At 48.1% G+C, this 15684-nt stretch overlaps 1 protein-coding gene across 1 annotated transcript in view; it reads right to left on the reverse strand.

Annotated features, from left to right (window-relative positions):
• FBXL13 (F-box and leucine rich repeat protein 13) overlaps window positions 1-15684 on the reverse strand; it is a 189108-nt gene that overhangs the window by 156802 nt on the left and 16622 nt on the right. Inside the window, exons 5-7 of the mRNA XM_030216541.1 lie at window positions 14000-14154; window positions 10442-10551; window positions 7150-7254 (exon numbers count right to left, since the gene is read on the reverse strand). Of these exons, the coding sequence (XP_030072401.1) occupies window positions 7150-7254; window positions 10442-10551; window positions 14000-14154 (370 nt within the window). The remainder of the gene's footprint in view (window positions 1-7149; window positions 7255-10441; window positions 10552-13999; window positions 14155-15684) is intronic.

The following is a 15684-nucleotide window of genomic DNA, read 5'->3' on the forward strand; positions in this document are numbered from 1 at the left end:
ATGACGGAGTGATCACAAGTGCACCATGTGGCAGTTACTGGCCCAGTTAAACAACATGGAGGGGCATAGTCGAACGGCGCCAGCCATCTCCATGGCCGGCTCCATAAATGGGGGGAGCCAACCATATTTTTGAAAAAGATGGCCAGCCAGCTTTTTTTTCGATAATACGGTTGGGGGGTGCCCAAATCTCAACATTTAGGTCAAAATTAAAGATGGTTGACTTAAATGCTGAGATCGCCGGATTTAGAGATAGGCGCCCTCGGTTTTCGCCGATAATGGAAACCGATGGCGCCCATCTAAAAAATGAACATATCCAAGGCATTTGGTCATGGGAGGGGTCAGGATTCAAAGTGCACTGGTCCCCCTCACATGCCAGGGCACCAATCGGGCACCCTAGGGGGCACTACAGTGGACTTCGCAAATTGGCCCCAGGTGCACAGCTCCCTTACCTTGGGTGCTGAGCTCCCCAAAACCCACTGCCCACAACTAAACACCACTACCATAGCCCTAAGGGGTGAAGGGGGGCACCTACATGGGGGTACAGTGGGTTTCGAAGGGCTCCCATTTTCCACCACAAGTGTAATAGGTAGGGGGATCCTGCCTGGGTCTGCCTGCCTGACGTCCACTGCACCCACTAAAACTGCTCCAGGGACCTGTATACTGCTGCGATGGACCTGAGTATGACATTTGAGGCTGGCATAGAGGCTGGCAAAAAAAGTTTTTAAAGTTGTATTTTTGAGGGTGGGAGGGGGTTAGTGACCACTTGGGGAGTCAGGGGAGGTGATCCCCAATTCCCTCTGGTGGTCATCTGGTCAGTTCAGGCACTTTTTTGGGTCTTGGATCTGAAAAAAAAGGGACCAAATAAAGTGGACCAAATTCTCGCCAGGGACGCCCTTCTTTTTTCCATTATCAGGCGAAGCTGGCCATCTCAAAGCACGCCCCCGTCCCGCCTTCGCTACCCTACCCAAACGCCCCCTTGAAGTTTGGCCGGCTCCGCGACGGACTGCAGTTGAGGCCGGCCAAAAATCGGCTTTCGATTATGCCGATTTGGCCGGCTTTAGGAGATGGCCGGCCATCACCCGATTTGTGTCGGAAGATGGCCGTCCTTCTCTTTCGAAAATAAGCTGGATGGTGACCCAAATAAGCAACACAAATTACTACTACTACTACTACTTAACATTTCTAGAGCGCTACTAGGGTTACGCAGCGCTGTACAATTTAACAAAGAGAGACAGTCCCTGCTCAAAGAGCTTACAATCTAATAGACAAGTGAACGGTCGGTCCGATAGGGGCAGTCAAATTGGGGCAGTCTGGATTCACTGAACGGTAAGGGTTAGGTGCCGAACGCAGCATTGAAGAGGTGGGCTTTAAGCAAAGACTTGAAGACGGGCAGGGAGGGGGCTTGGCGTAAGGGTTCAGGAAGGTTGTTCCAAGCATAGGGTGAGGCGAGGCAGAATGAGCGGAGCCTGGAGTTGGCGGTGGTGGAGAAGGGTACTGAGAGGAGGGATTTATCCTGTGAACGGAGGTTACGGGCGGGAACGTAAGGGGAGATGAGGGTAGAGAGGTAGTGAGGGGCAGCAGACTGGTTATATTCTTGATTTCTTTTTGTTCTACAGACTTTGCCCCGAATAAACTGCTGTCTCAATTAACAGGGGACCCTATGAGCCGAAATCCACTCTATCTGCATTTGTGACTGCTGCTTTATATTTCAAAGTTTTGATTCTCAGCATCTTTACTAGCTACAGTTTTACCATGAACAGGAAGACGTTTGCACTGATCAGCATTCTCATGTGGTAAGTGAAATAAGTTTAGGCACCGCAGCCATTGCCTTGAAGAAACGTGATTAATGATACTATGACATGTTTTCACAAGACGAAGAGGGGAATCCGAAATGAATCAAACAAAACCTGCAGCTATAACTGAGGACTTTCTAAGTTGAGCAATGAAATCTTGTATAATTGGAAACAGCAGTTTGGAAGAAGCCATCAGTTCAGAAATGATGCCACAGAACGGCATAAATCTCTCTGTTGGAAAGACAAGTTCAAAAGATATAACCTGTTCTCACATTCTTAAAAATTCCCTTGTATTTACTTTATTTGTTAGCAATCATACGTTCCTGGGGTTTCAACAGGGCAGCTGGACCGATAACAGAGACTTGTAAAACAGAAAGCTGCTGCATAGACCAACCTTTTGACTTTTAACTGTCCTTCACTACTGAAGAAAAACAGAAAGCAGACACTGGAGGTCCAAACAGTTCCTTTATTCTTACAGACCCGACGTGGCCACATTTCGCCAATTAAGCTGCATCAGGGGTATTAATATAGTAAACATAGTAGATGACGGCAGAAAAAGACCTGCACGGTCCATCCAGTCTGCCCAAGAAGATAAATTCATATGTGCTACTTTTTTTATTTGTACTGTCCTCTTCAGTGCACAGACCGTATAAGTCTGGCCAGCCCTATCCCCGCCTCCCAACCACCAGCTCTGGCACAGACCGCATAAGTCTGCCCAGCAGTAGCCCCGCCTCCCAACCACCAGCTCTGCCACCCATTCTAGGCTAAGCTCCTAGAATGGGTGGCAGAGCTGGTGGTTGGGAGGCGGGGCTACTGCTGGGCAGACTTATACGGTCTGTGCTGGGGCTGGTGGTTGGGAGGCGGGACTAGTGCTGGGCAGACTTATAAGGTCTGTGCTGGGGCTGGTGGTGGGAGGCAGCGATAGTGCTGGGCAGACTTATACAGTTCCTTTATTCTTACAGACCCGACGTGGCCACATTTCGCCAATTAAGCTGCATCAGGGGTATTAATATAAAACAGCCTAGCCAGGAACAAAAAAAAGGCTTAGCCCGGATAACACAACTGATCATCCAAGATGACTTCAGCAGTGGTTCCTTCACAGAAATGGAGCAGCAGCTTCAATCCTCTGTATGGATTTGTTTGTCCCTGGCTAGCCGTTTTATATTGATACCCCTGATGCAGCCTTACTTGGCGAAACGTGGCCACATCGGGTCTGTAAGAATAAAGAAACTGTTTGGACCTCCAGTGTCTGCTTTCTGTTTTTCTTGTGTTGCTGCTAGACATTCAGCGCCTCTTTGCTATTCCAATCTTCACTACTGAAGGACAGGGTTCACTAACATAATATAATATATAAAAATCCCCTCTGAACTACTCCAAATCGAGATTTGCCTCAGCAGATACAGGACTCAGATTTGAGGAATAACATACATTTTTGCCAAATAACATACGTTACAAATGGCAAAATGGTTTGTTTTAGCACAATGGACTTTAATTCAGGGGCGTAGCCAGACTTCGATGGGAGGGGGGTCCAGAATCTGAGGTGAGGGGGGCACATTTTAGCCCCCCCCCCCCGCGGTGCTGCCGCCACCAACTTTCACCCCCCACTGCCGCCGCAGCCCTCTCGACCCCCCCTTCCCACCGCCAACCCTCCCCTGCCGCAGGACGTCAGACGCACGCACAGATACTTGATCAGATCATTCAGCAAGCAACGCTGCATGGCCAAGGAGAGAACTTTGGCTGGCAGGGGTTGGGGACCCCTGCCAGCAAAGGTACGCGACAGTGGCAGGGGAGGGTTGGCGGTGGGAAGGGGGGGTTGAGGGGGTCATGGCATGGGGGTCCAGGGCCAAATCTACAGGGGCCCAGGCCCCCGTGGCCCCATAGTAGCTACGCCCCTGCTTTAATTAATTATGAGATGCCAAAGTTGAACCCCAGCTAGTGCACCTTAGTAAACAGGGCCCCTGTTTTTATATTTGTTCATTTTCAGCTTAAAATTGGCTGCCCACTCTTCTATCATATTTAGTCCCAATTTAGCACTAGCAAAAACATTTGACAATTGACCCGCAAAAGGGATGAAAACTTATATCACCCGTATACAGTGGCATACCGAGGGTGGGGTGGTGGTGGTGCACACTGCAGGAGGGGTGCAGGGAGCAGCCGCAGGGCTGTTGGCTCCGCTGGTTCCCTGCTCCCTCTGCTGTTACTTCCTGTTTCGGGGCAGAGGGAGCTGGGAACCAGCGGAGCCAACAGCTGTACGGTTGCTCCCAGCACCCCAGCAGGTGAGATGAATGCACCCAGGGGGGGGGGGGGGGGCCTGAAGGCGATACAGTGGGAGGGGGGGCACTGCACCAAGGTGGGGGGGGTCATGCTGCACTTGGGAGGACGGATGACGTGATCCTCCCCCCCCCCAGGTGGCAGCCGACCAAGGAACGCCACTGTCCACATATATTAAAATTCAAAAACCAAGACTTGAAAACTTCCTACTCAATGATGCCATAATTAGATTGAAAAGAATTGGGGAAATAGGGGAGCCCTGAGGGACTCCACAACCTGGACTCCAAGAGAGGAAAATGATCCCTTCATTTTCACCTTATAAAGTGTGCTCATCAGAAAAACTAGGCAAGAACAGCACCTCTCACTCCATAACGATCCAGAATAGATATCAGGACAGAATGATTCATCAGATCAAATGCACTGGAAAGATCAAACTGTATCAGAAGACCTCTTCTACCCACACTGATTTCTTGCCTGACCTCTGATGATAATGTAGTCAAAACTATCTCAGTGCTATAACCTTCCCTGAAACCAGATTGGGAATCAGGCATAATATCATGATGAGACAAGTAGCTAGCCAACTGCTGGGCTACTACACCCTCTGTTACTTTCACTAACAGTGGTATGGAGGCTACAGATCTATAATTTGACAGTATACTGTGGGGAAGAATTTTTTGGAAGAGGGGTAAGTGTTATGGGGGCAGCACAGTAAGTACAATGGAACCCTTCTCCTCTGGAAATTTCCCTTTATCAAACATATTTACCACAGCCTGATATAAAAACAACACAAATTTGGGAACAGCTGTTCTTAACAAATTTGCAGGACAAATATCTAATAAACGAAGAAATCTAGAATATTTTTGCAGCATTATGCATGCACTTGCCCAGGGACAATAAAGGACAAAACTGAGCCCAGGGAGGGCCGCAGCTGCCCCCCCCCCCAACTCGGGCTGCCACCGTCCCCCAATCCCCCCCCCCCCCCCACACACACACACTCAGGCAGCTGCCTCCCCCTTACCTTCCTACATCTTCTTGTCTCCTCCCTCAATCTGCAACTCTCATTGCTCCAGTGTGCCAGGACCCAGGTTATCATGTTAACGCAATCACCCAAGTCCTGACATACAAGAGCAGGAAAGAGAAAGACCCCGGCGCCGGGCCCCTCTGGGAGACTGGGCCTGGGGAATGTTGCCCCCTCTGCACCCCTCCCTCTCAACGGCCCTTCATTTGCCGCCTAAATCTAGGTGGCTCCTTATAGAATGACTGACCAACCCTCCTAATTCTATAAGCTCATGTGCACAATTTTATGCTTAAATGCTCAAGATTGCATGTAAGTTGTACAACAGTGTGAGCTACGCACATGACTTAATAGCTTAATCAGCTGCTAATTGGCAATAACAACCGATAATTGGCTATAATTGGTGTTAATTGTAGCCAAAGGGCACAAATCAGCAGTAACATGCGTAACTGCCCTTAGTTGGTTGGTAGTGTACAAATTGTGCACACAAAATGCAAAACGTGCTACAGCAAGAGGGGTGTGGACCTGAGAATGGGTGGGCCAGGGGCGTGTCTAGCACTCACACATGTGGATTACACAATATTAGCAGTTATGCACCTTACTAAGAAGAATGCACAAGCATTTACACCAGCTTTCCAGCTGGGGGTAGTGTTCACGCCTAAAGTTAGGCACGTAGCTGCGGGCTTATGCGGCAATTATGTGCATAACAGCTGATACAGAATTGGCATTTAGAAGGCATCATTCCAGCACCTAACTTTGGGCAACCTTTTGAGAATTACCTTCCAAGGGCTGGATTCAGTAAATGGTGCCCAAATATGGGCAGCGAAACAAATCGGCGTCCAGCGCTATTCTACAAAGGGTGCTCTGGGATGAGTGCTCTTTACAAAATAGTGTTAGGCACCGAATTCCACTCCCAATTTTGGATGTGAGGGACTTACACCAACCAAAACCAGGTGTAAATCCTGGCACGCAAGTTGGGTGCACATCCATGGCATTCTATAATAGTGTGTGCAATTTTCTGTAATGCCCCCGATCCACCCATGCTCCCCCATGGGATCACCCCTTTGCATTGGTGCATGGATATACTTAGCCGCTATCCTATAACTGAACACATAAGGGTATTTCCATGCTGATCTGCCATTTCAGCCCTCTTTTGACACTTTGCATCCATTAAAATGCGTTTCTGCTCTGAAATTTGGGCACGGAATTAGTACCGAACTTTAGGCACCATTTATAGAATTGTCTAGTATTGGTGTACAGCATTTTTCTGTCAAGCATATGTATACATCATAACTCATAAGAACATAAGTATTGCCATACTGGGACAGACCAAAGGTCCATCAAGCCCAGCATCCTGTTTCCAGCAGTGGCTAATCCAAGTTACAGGTACCCAGCAAGGTCCCAAAACAGTACAATACATTTTATGCTCCTTATCCTAGAAATAAGCAGTGGATTTTACCCAAGTACATTTTAATAATAGTTTATGGACTTTCCTTTTAGGAAGTTAGCCAAACCTTTTTTTAAACCCCTCTAAGCTAACTGCTTTAACCACATTCTCCGGCAAAGAACTGCAGAGTTTAATTACACGTTGAGTGAAGAAATATTTTCTCTGATTCATTTTAAATTTACTACTTTTTAGCTTCATTACATGCCCCCTAGTCCTAGTATTTTTGGAAAGAGTAAACAAGCGATTCACGTCTACCTGTTCCACTCCACTCATTATTTTATAGACCTCTATTATATCTCCACCCCAGCTCCGCCCAAACTATGCCCCTAGGAATGCCTGTATGCAAATCATATAAAAGTAGGCGCAGTCTTGCAATGCACCAATTTTGTGCAACTTTATATCTGTGCACAGTTTTATAAGAGCTATTTTCTGAAAGGGAAAACATGTTGTACATGTGGAAAATGCATCATAAAATGACCCCCAAACAGTCCAGGCAATTTTGAAAGAAACCCCTTGTGTCCATAAACTCTTTTTATGTGCATAAGTGGTGTTATGAGTTAACCGCAAAACATATGATCTAATACTTTTCCTCACGGTGCACAGCAGGAGGAAGACTGACTAACCTTCAGTGCTGCTCTGAGAGGTAACTGTGAGACTTCATCGCTGGCGTCTTGTGGTGGGGCAGGCTGTAAATGATGATGCTCTTCTAACTCTCCTCGTTTTAAGCGCTACGGAAATGGATAGTGAAGAACTGAAAGTGAACAATCTGTGATTTGACTGTGACTGAAACTTAAATTAAGGCCTGCAAGGTGTTATCAAAAAGAGTCTGAACACTAAATACAAAAAAAAGCTTACTCCCCAAGAGCCTTTAGTACGGGGGGGGGGGGGGGGGGGGGGTGCTCTAAACTTATCCAGGGGGCCACACAGACAGAACAAGGTGGGGGGGGGGGGGTACCTGAATCTGATGAGAGTTGGGGCAGGGAGGGTCTTGCCTGGCTCTTTGAAATTCTGGAGAAGGCAGAACAACAGTTTCCAGGGGTGTGGCAGATAGTCAAATTTCTTGAAAGTTGCAACACTGCCACACCCCCAAGGATCTTATTCCCTGCCCTTCCCTCATATCTGCCCCCTAGTGGAATGGGGAGTTGGGTACATGGCAGGGGTGTCTCTTATCCCTTGCTCCTCTTTTTCCCTTCTCTGTCCTTATCCCCTTCCTGCTCTCCTTCTTTCTTACCCCTTCCCATACTTTCACCTGCTCTCCACTCAGTGGCGTAGCGAGGGCGGCTGACACCCGGGGTGGGTCACCGCTGCGCACCCCCCCCCCCCGAGCGCATTCTTACCACTGGCGCTCCGCCCCCGCTGGGAGCTGCGTCAGCTCCGTTGGTTCCCTGCTCTCTCTGCCCCGGAACAGGAAGTAACCTGTTCCGGGGCAGAGAAAGCAGTGAACCAGCGAAGTCGACAATCCCCCCAACGGCGTGCACCCGGGGCGGACCACCCCACCGCCCCCCCCTTCCTATGCCACTGTCTCCACTCCATCCCCATTCCCCACCCTTTATTATTTTCTGCAGCAGAAACCACTGGCAGGTAGTTGGTTTTACTGAATCGCCTCTTCCACACACCTGATTTTCTTTTTCAGGTTTGCTGTGGGCAGTAGCGTTCCTAGACTCGACGACACCCGGGGTGGATCGCCGATGTGCCCCCCCCCCCTGCGAAATGACCCCCCCCCAGGTGCATGCCGCTAGGGGGAGCTGCCGCGGCGCGCGCCTGTTGGCTGCGAGTTCGAATCGCTACGCTAAATTCTGTCGTTCGCTGCAGCTCCCTCCCTCTGCCCCGGAACCCCTGTAGTGAACCTCAGAATTTAGCGTAGCGATTCGAACTCGCAGCTGACAGGCGCGTGCCGTGGCACCCCCCAGCGGTGTGCACCCGGGGCGGACCGCCCCCACCGCCCCCCCCTTGGTACGCCACTGGCTGGGGGTCACCAATCCATCATTGACAACTGCCGGCATCAGCAGGAGATCGAGAAGTATGACAAAAAAGCAAGCAGACCAGATGAAAATGAGTCAAACCATGTATTTATTAAACAAAACAGATTCACACTTAAACTGTTTTGTTTAATAAATACATGGTTTGACTCTTTTCCATCTGGTCTGCTTGTTTTTTTGCCATCCTTTTGGACACTGCACATCGTTTGCCCTGCTGTTTTCAGGGATCGCAGAAGTATTCCCTGTTACTTATCTCTGCTTCTGCTCTCTCTGGTCTCCTCTCCCATGCAACAGTTTTCGAGACACCGTTACTCAGCTTTTCACTAATGAGACTGCTTGCTGTCTTTGACCCACTGCATGTAGGAAAACAGGGCCACTGAACATCAGCAGCAAAGATAAGTGGGTAAATCAGCCACATATCTTTATGTGGTGCACGTGGCTCTGAATATTGCGCCCAATAATCTTAAACTCAGAAGAAGTTACCTAAAAGTGATAAGGCAAGAACAGGTACACAACCCAAGTTTTACTTTTATACACATGGAGGGGCATAATCCAAAGACACGCCCAAGTTTTCCTGGGGTAGTCCTCGCAGGACGGCCCTGTGAAGGGGCGGGGAAACCTGTATTATTGAAACAAGATGGGTGTCCATCTTTCGTTTCGATAATACAGTCGGGGACGCCCAAATCCTGAAATTTAGGTCGACCTTAGAGATGGTCGTCCTTAGACTTGGTCGTTTCTGATTTTCAGCGATAATGGAAACTGAGGATGCCCATCTCAGAAACAACCAAATCCAAGCCATTTGGTCGTGGGGGACCAGCATTCTTAGTGCAATGGTCCTCTTGACATGCCAGGACATAAACCAGGCACCCTAGGGGGCACTGCAGTGGACTTCACAAATTGCTCCCAAGTGCATAGCTCCTTTACCTTGTGTGCTAAGCCCCCAAAAACCCACTACCCACAACTGTACACCAGTACCATAGCCCTTAGGGGTGAATGGGGGCACCTAGATGTGGGTACAGTGGGTTTCTGCTGGGTTTTGAAGGGCTCACATTTACCACCACAAGTGTAACAGGTAGGGGGGGGACTGGCCTGGGTCCACCTGCCTGAAGTGCACTGCACCCACTAAAACTGCTCCAGGGACCTGCTTACTGCTGCAAGGGACCTGAGTATGACATTTGAGGCTGGCATAGAGGCTGGCACAAAATATTTTTCAAGTTGTTTTTTGAGGGTAGGAGGGGTTAGTGACCATTGGGGGAGTAAGGGGAGATCATCCCTGATTCCCTCCGGTGGTCATCTGGTCAGTTTGAGCACCTTTTTGAGGCTTGGTCGTAAGAAAAAAGGGACCAAGTAGAGTCGGCCAAGTGCTCGTCAGGGACGCCCTTCTTTTTTCCATTATGGGTCGAGGACGCCCACGTGTTAGGCACGCCCAAGTCCCGCCTTCGCTACGCCTCCGACACGCCCCCGGGAACTTTGGTCGTCCCCGCGACGGAAAGCAGTTGGGGGCGCCCAAAATCGGCTTTCCATTTTGCCGATTTGGGCGACCCTGGGAAAAGGACGCCCATCTCCCGATTTGTGTCGAAAGATGGGCACCCTTCTCTTTCGAAAATAAGCCTATTTGTATCACCATGAGCACCAAAATTTAAGATCTTAAAAACACCATCTTATATATAGAAAGCAGTCAGTTTTTTACTGAACAGTGGAAAAAAAAAAAGACTTGTTGATGGAAAATTTTGCTAAGTTTATAGTATCTGCACATTTAAAGCACAAGGGATTTATTTTTAGAACTGCTGAAGCCTGAGATCTGAATTTATAAGACATCTGTCCCTGGTTCTTCCTGGGGATACTGCAAGCAGAGGATTACTTTTCATCCGCTCTGTGAATTCAGTCCAGCAGATATGTGGCACTGACATCATGTCACACGTTCACACAAGCGTACCTCAAAGTAAACCCTGGTCTTTCTGGAATCCTGTGCCTCGAGGTGCCAGGCCTTTAGGACTATTCTCAGAACAGCTTTGCTAAAGGTGTTTTGAATCTTCGCTGCTGCTTCTGGGGAAGAAATGGAAATTCATAAGAACAGAAGAAATGCCACTAGTTCATTGAGCCCATCATCCTACCTAGTGGCCAGTCTGGGTTGCTTCGATGAGGAGCCCAACAAATCCTGAAGGAGGGATTCATTCCCTGCTCTTGGCAGTAAAGAGGTGGCATGTGAAGGGCAATTCTATGACCAGGCACCCCCCAGTTAAGCGTTCATTTGCGCATGTATGCAGGGCCGGCGTTAGGGGTGGGCAAACAGGGCCCCAAACGTGCCTAAAGTAGAAAGATGGATAATCTGCAAACAAGCTTTGGGACCCCGTCCTTGGCATCTGCCTTGGGCCCCATCATATCTAGCACTGGCCCTGCATGTATGTGCACCCAAAGCGCTATTCTATAGAAGCACACATAAGTGCTATAATGCATAAATGCAAAGGGGTGTACATATGGGCGGAGCATAGAAGGGCATGGGTGGGGCTCCCTAGTACATGTGTAACTTACAGGATGCTGTAAGCCAGAGGTCTTCAAATCCAGTTCTCGAAATCCATAACCCAGTCTTGTTTTCAGAACGTCCACAATGAATATTGCATTCACTGCTTCCGTTGCGTGCAGATAGATCTCATACATATTCATTGTGAAAATCAGAAAACCAGGCTGGGTTATGGACCTCGAGGACTGGAGTGGAGGACTCCTGCTGTAAGCTATGTGTACACTTGCTACATTTAAGCAGCCACAGTTACGCTTAACTCTATGGCTAGTTTCACTGCGAGCACCTGATTGTAAGGCATCAGGGTGCCCAACAGGTAAGTGTAAAACTGCATTACAAATGGACCCAAATGATACATGCTTTACTAATTTTCCCAAACAATGATTGATTTATTCTGACCCTGTCTCAGTGGAGTGAAGGCAGAGTGTATGCAAATCTATCACAAACATATTCATGGTGGATATCAAAATCTCTGGTGACTCCAGCACGGAATGCACTGAGAGAAGCAATTGGAGCACCAGAATGAGGCTTGGAATACACAGAATGAGGCTTGAAATGCCCGGAGAGGCAGCTGGAACACCAGACTGAGGCTTGGAACACTCATTGGTTGAATAGTGAATAATACCATTAAAAAAAAAAAAAACATGGGAGGCTGTTGGGGTTGGGAGGAAACAGAGGGGCTGTGAGCCAGGGGCGTAGCCAGACACCCAATTTTGGGTGGGCCTGGGCCCACAATGGGTGGGCAGAAGAACCCCACCTCATCCCACAGATGTGGTCTCTCCTTCTCTCACCTGCATGCCATATGGTCTCTCAAATATCCTCCCTCTCCCACATACCTTTTAAACAGCAGATTTTCACCGGCATCAGGCAGCAACTAATACACACTGCTGATGTTGGCTCCATACCCTTCCCTCTGATGCAACTTCCTGTTTCTGCCTAGGCAAGAATACATCAGAGCGAAGGCTATGGGGCCGGTGCAAGCAGTATGCAGTCACTGCTCACTGCAGGCGAAGATCTGCTACCTACAAGGTATGTAGGAGGGTGGGGCTTGGGGCCACATTATAGCTATGCTGGTACTGGGTGGGCCTGAGCCCAAAGTGGGTGGGCCTAGGCCCACCCAAGCCCACCCTTGGCTACGCCACTGCTGTGAGCAAGTAAATAATAGCACTGACTCCTGTGGCTATAGGTGGGGATGGAGGAGATTCATTGTGAGGGTGGGTGGGGATGAAATGGATCTCAGCGGGTATGGGTAGGTATGGGTTAGATTCCATTGGGGATGGGCAGGGATGGGTGAAATTTCTGTTCCCGTGCAACTCTCCATTTTCAAAGCCAATCCAGCAATGCACAGGACGTCAGACGCACAGAAGCCCTGCAGAGTACAGCGAAGATCAGCTGAGAGGAGCGCGTCTGTGTGGGCTGCGCACGCCGGAGTCAGAAGACAGCACTAAAGCTGGCGGGGGTTTGGGTGGAAGGGGCCCGGCCCGGTGGCGGAGGCGGGTGGGACTGTGGCGCCGGGCCCCTGCCGGTGGGGGGCGACAACGACGACAACCTGGGGGGGCAGTGGGGGCGGGGGCCCCGAGGGCAGCCTTGTCCCGGGCCCGGCCCAGTCTCTCGGCAGCCCTGACAACTATGTGGGCTCTTTGAAAATCTCCCCTTTAAAGCTTTTAGACAGTGATTTTCATTACAAAGAACCTTAAAAACTGAAGAGTTAGGGCCAGATGCACTAAACCTAACAAGCCCACAACTTGCGTTTTAAACTGGTTCCAGCCAGTTTAAAACGCAAGTAGTTTACCGGGGGCATGCACTAAGGGCATTTTCCCTGCCATGGTAGCAGGCAACGAAAACGGAATGCAAATTATTCAAAAGCTATTATAATGAGCTGCACTACCGTTGCAGCCCATTATAATGAGATGCACTACCGTTTTTCCGATTCCCTTACCGTAGGAACCCTAACGGGAGGTTTGCACCTCTCGTTAGGGCTCCTGTGAGGGAATCGGAAAGGAAAAGGGCCCCCCAAAAAAGGTAAAAAAGAAAAAAAAAAGTAGGGAGCGCATGTGAGGGGCGTCCTTTATGGACGTACTCTCCCTGCGCTTGTGAGAGACGTCTTTTTTTCGCCGTTTTTCCCTCTGCCGGCGCTCGTGTTTTTTTCCCCCTTCTATTTTGTCTTCGCCGCGCCACTTACCCCTCCACAGCAAAATTTTTCTATTTTCCTGGTTGCCGGAGAATCAGGACGTCCCTTTCGATTATGCACCTCTTCCTGGTCTCTTCAGCCAATCAGAGAGCGTTTCGCTGACAACAGCCAGCTAAACCCGCTTTGATTGGCTGAAGAGACCAGGAAGAGGTGCATAATCGAAAGGGACGTCCCAATTCTCCGACTGGCAACCGAGGAAAATAGCGAATGCAAGTGAGCTACAACGAGTAGCTCATTTGCATTCCCTGTCGTTGATGCATTCCCGTTCCCTACCGATTCGCTATGGAATCGGTAGGGAACGGGAATTACCGACGACTTTAGTGCATCTGGCTCTTAATCAGGAAATCAGTGACAGATTCATTTTGTCCATAAATCTACAGTGATATGGCCAGATTTTACATGAAGCTAAACCAAGCTTCAAAAAGCTGCCAAACTGTTTCTTCAGAAAGCTGACGGCATCATGTTCTCAGACCCTTCTATCTCCAGGAAGCATCTCACTTTTTCCAGGCCAACCTCAGCCTCATAATTTAGTTCATCTTATATGAGGTATTCATGACCCATTTATCTATTTTTCCTTAATAAGTCATGTATATATAAAAAAAATATACAACTGTTGATCTGGCAAAACACTGAATTTTTAAAGATGATTCGTCAGAAAAGCTGCTAATCAGTTTCTCTGTTACTCTGCAAATGACCAGCAGTTTCCACACACAGCAAATCTCTTTGCTTTTGCTTTCACAGAAGATCTGAATTTCTGATTCTATAAAACACTTTGTAAAACGTACGTGAGTGCTGTTGCTTGCGAAACTTCACCCAGGCATTCCAATTCAGCACTATTAGCTGGAACTGTCCCAAATTGTAATGCTGCTGTGCCAGGGCTGTTTTGTGCTGCATGTCTGCCCTCTGGTTTTTTCTCCGCAAACAATATTTCACCCAGGCCCTGCAAGCATAACACAGAATAAAGAGCAGATTAAGATTTAAGGTAACCTTTCACTGGAACAGGGAGCAGGATGCCTGGAGAGCTGCAACTTGATATGAAGCATATGGTTGAATGCAATGCCCCACACCATGTCATCTTTCAGGGGGATCTCCGGAGAGCTACTTTTTTTTGATGGATTTCTATCATGCTTCTTCCAATTAACAAAGCTATCTCTCTTTTCTGTTGGAGCACCTCAGCCCTTGTGCATTCTCCATACAGATTTTAGGGGCCCTTTTACTAAAACTCATTCAAATCTGGGCTTAACGCTTTTTATTGCAAGAATTTCCTGTGCACTAAGACCAAATTAAATGCAGCAGTATTTAGGGCTTTTCAGATAGTTTTTTTTTTTTTTTTTGCAGGTCCAATGCTAAGTGTAGGATTTGCAAAGAAAATCAGCGCAAGAGCACTTTTCGCCTCATAAGGTGCTAAGTGTTCCTGCATTAAGTCTGAGTTATCCAGTTAGTTTAGGAACACGTAACTGGATAACGCTTCCACACCTATTCTCCACCCATGACATGCCTCCTCCCAAAAATAATTAAAAAAAATAAATAATGCATGATTAGTGTATGCAAACTGGACAATTACCACAAATGCTTTACCACGTTTTGGGGTAAGCCTTTTTTTTCACACACTAAGGACCTAATTCTATTTATGGTGCCTAAAGAAATTGGTGCTGATTGAAAACATGCTTAAGCATATTCTATAAGCCACACCTAAAGTTAGGTGCAGTTTACAGAATAAGCCTAAGCTCATCCACGTGACTAGAATTTAGGCACAGCAAATTGCACCAATGGAAACATGGTGTAAATGCCCACACCTAACTTTAGGAACTGCGCATAAATTTTAGGAATGTCCATGACCTGTCCATGCTGCTCCCATAGCCACGCCCCCTTTTGGGATCCGCACAATGGAATTTCCGCGGACTACATTGTAGAATATGCTAAGCAAGTAGTGCACGTAAATTCTAATTAGTGAGTACCAATAATTGCTTGTTAACATCCAATTATCTGCGCTGATTGGCATGTTAACTCATTGAGTTGCATGTGCAAATCTAGTCGCATTATATAGAATATGGGTGTAAATGCAACTTAGGGCTAATGTCCTTTAGCAAAAAGGGCCTCTCAGACTGCAGGGACAATTTGAGGTGTTCACTGAAGGGGCCTGTGTGGTCTCATCTTGTCTTTCCTGGTGACCCTTTACAGGTTACCATGAGCCACTAAGATGTCAGTTTTCTCCGGAACCAGTACAGCCAATAGAACAATAGCACACATTACCACTGGTCCAGTGTGGCCAATCCACAACAAATTCCTTTGAAGATCTTCCAAAGACTTCGGTTCCTCCAACTCATATCACTCAACCCTTGATGAATCATCTAGAGCATGGATTCATCAAGGGTTTAGTGATCTGAGTCGGAGGACACTGGACAAGTGTCACATATTTATTTATGGACTCGATTATCAGCAATCTCAAGATTGTTCATTGGAACTTTTT

The sequence above is a fragment of the Microcaecilia unicolor genome, chromosome 10, assembly GCF_901765095.1.
Source record: "Microcaecilia unicolor chromosome 10, aMicUni1.1, whole genome shotgun sequence".
Lineage (NCBI taxonomy): Eukaryota > Metazoa > Chordata > Amphibia > Gymnophiona > Siphonopidae > Microcaecilia > Microcaecilia unicolor.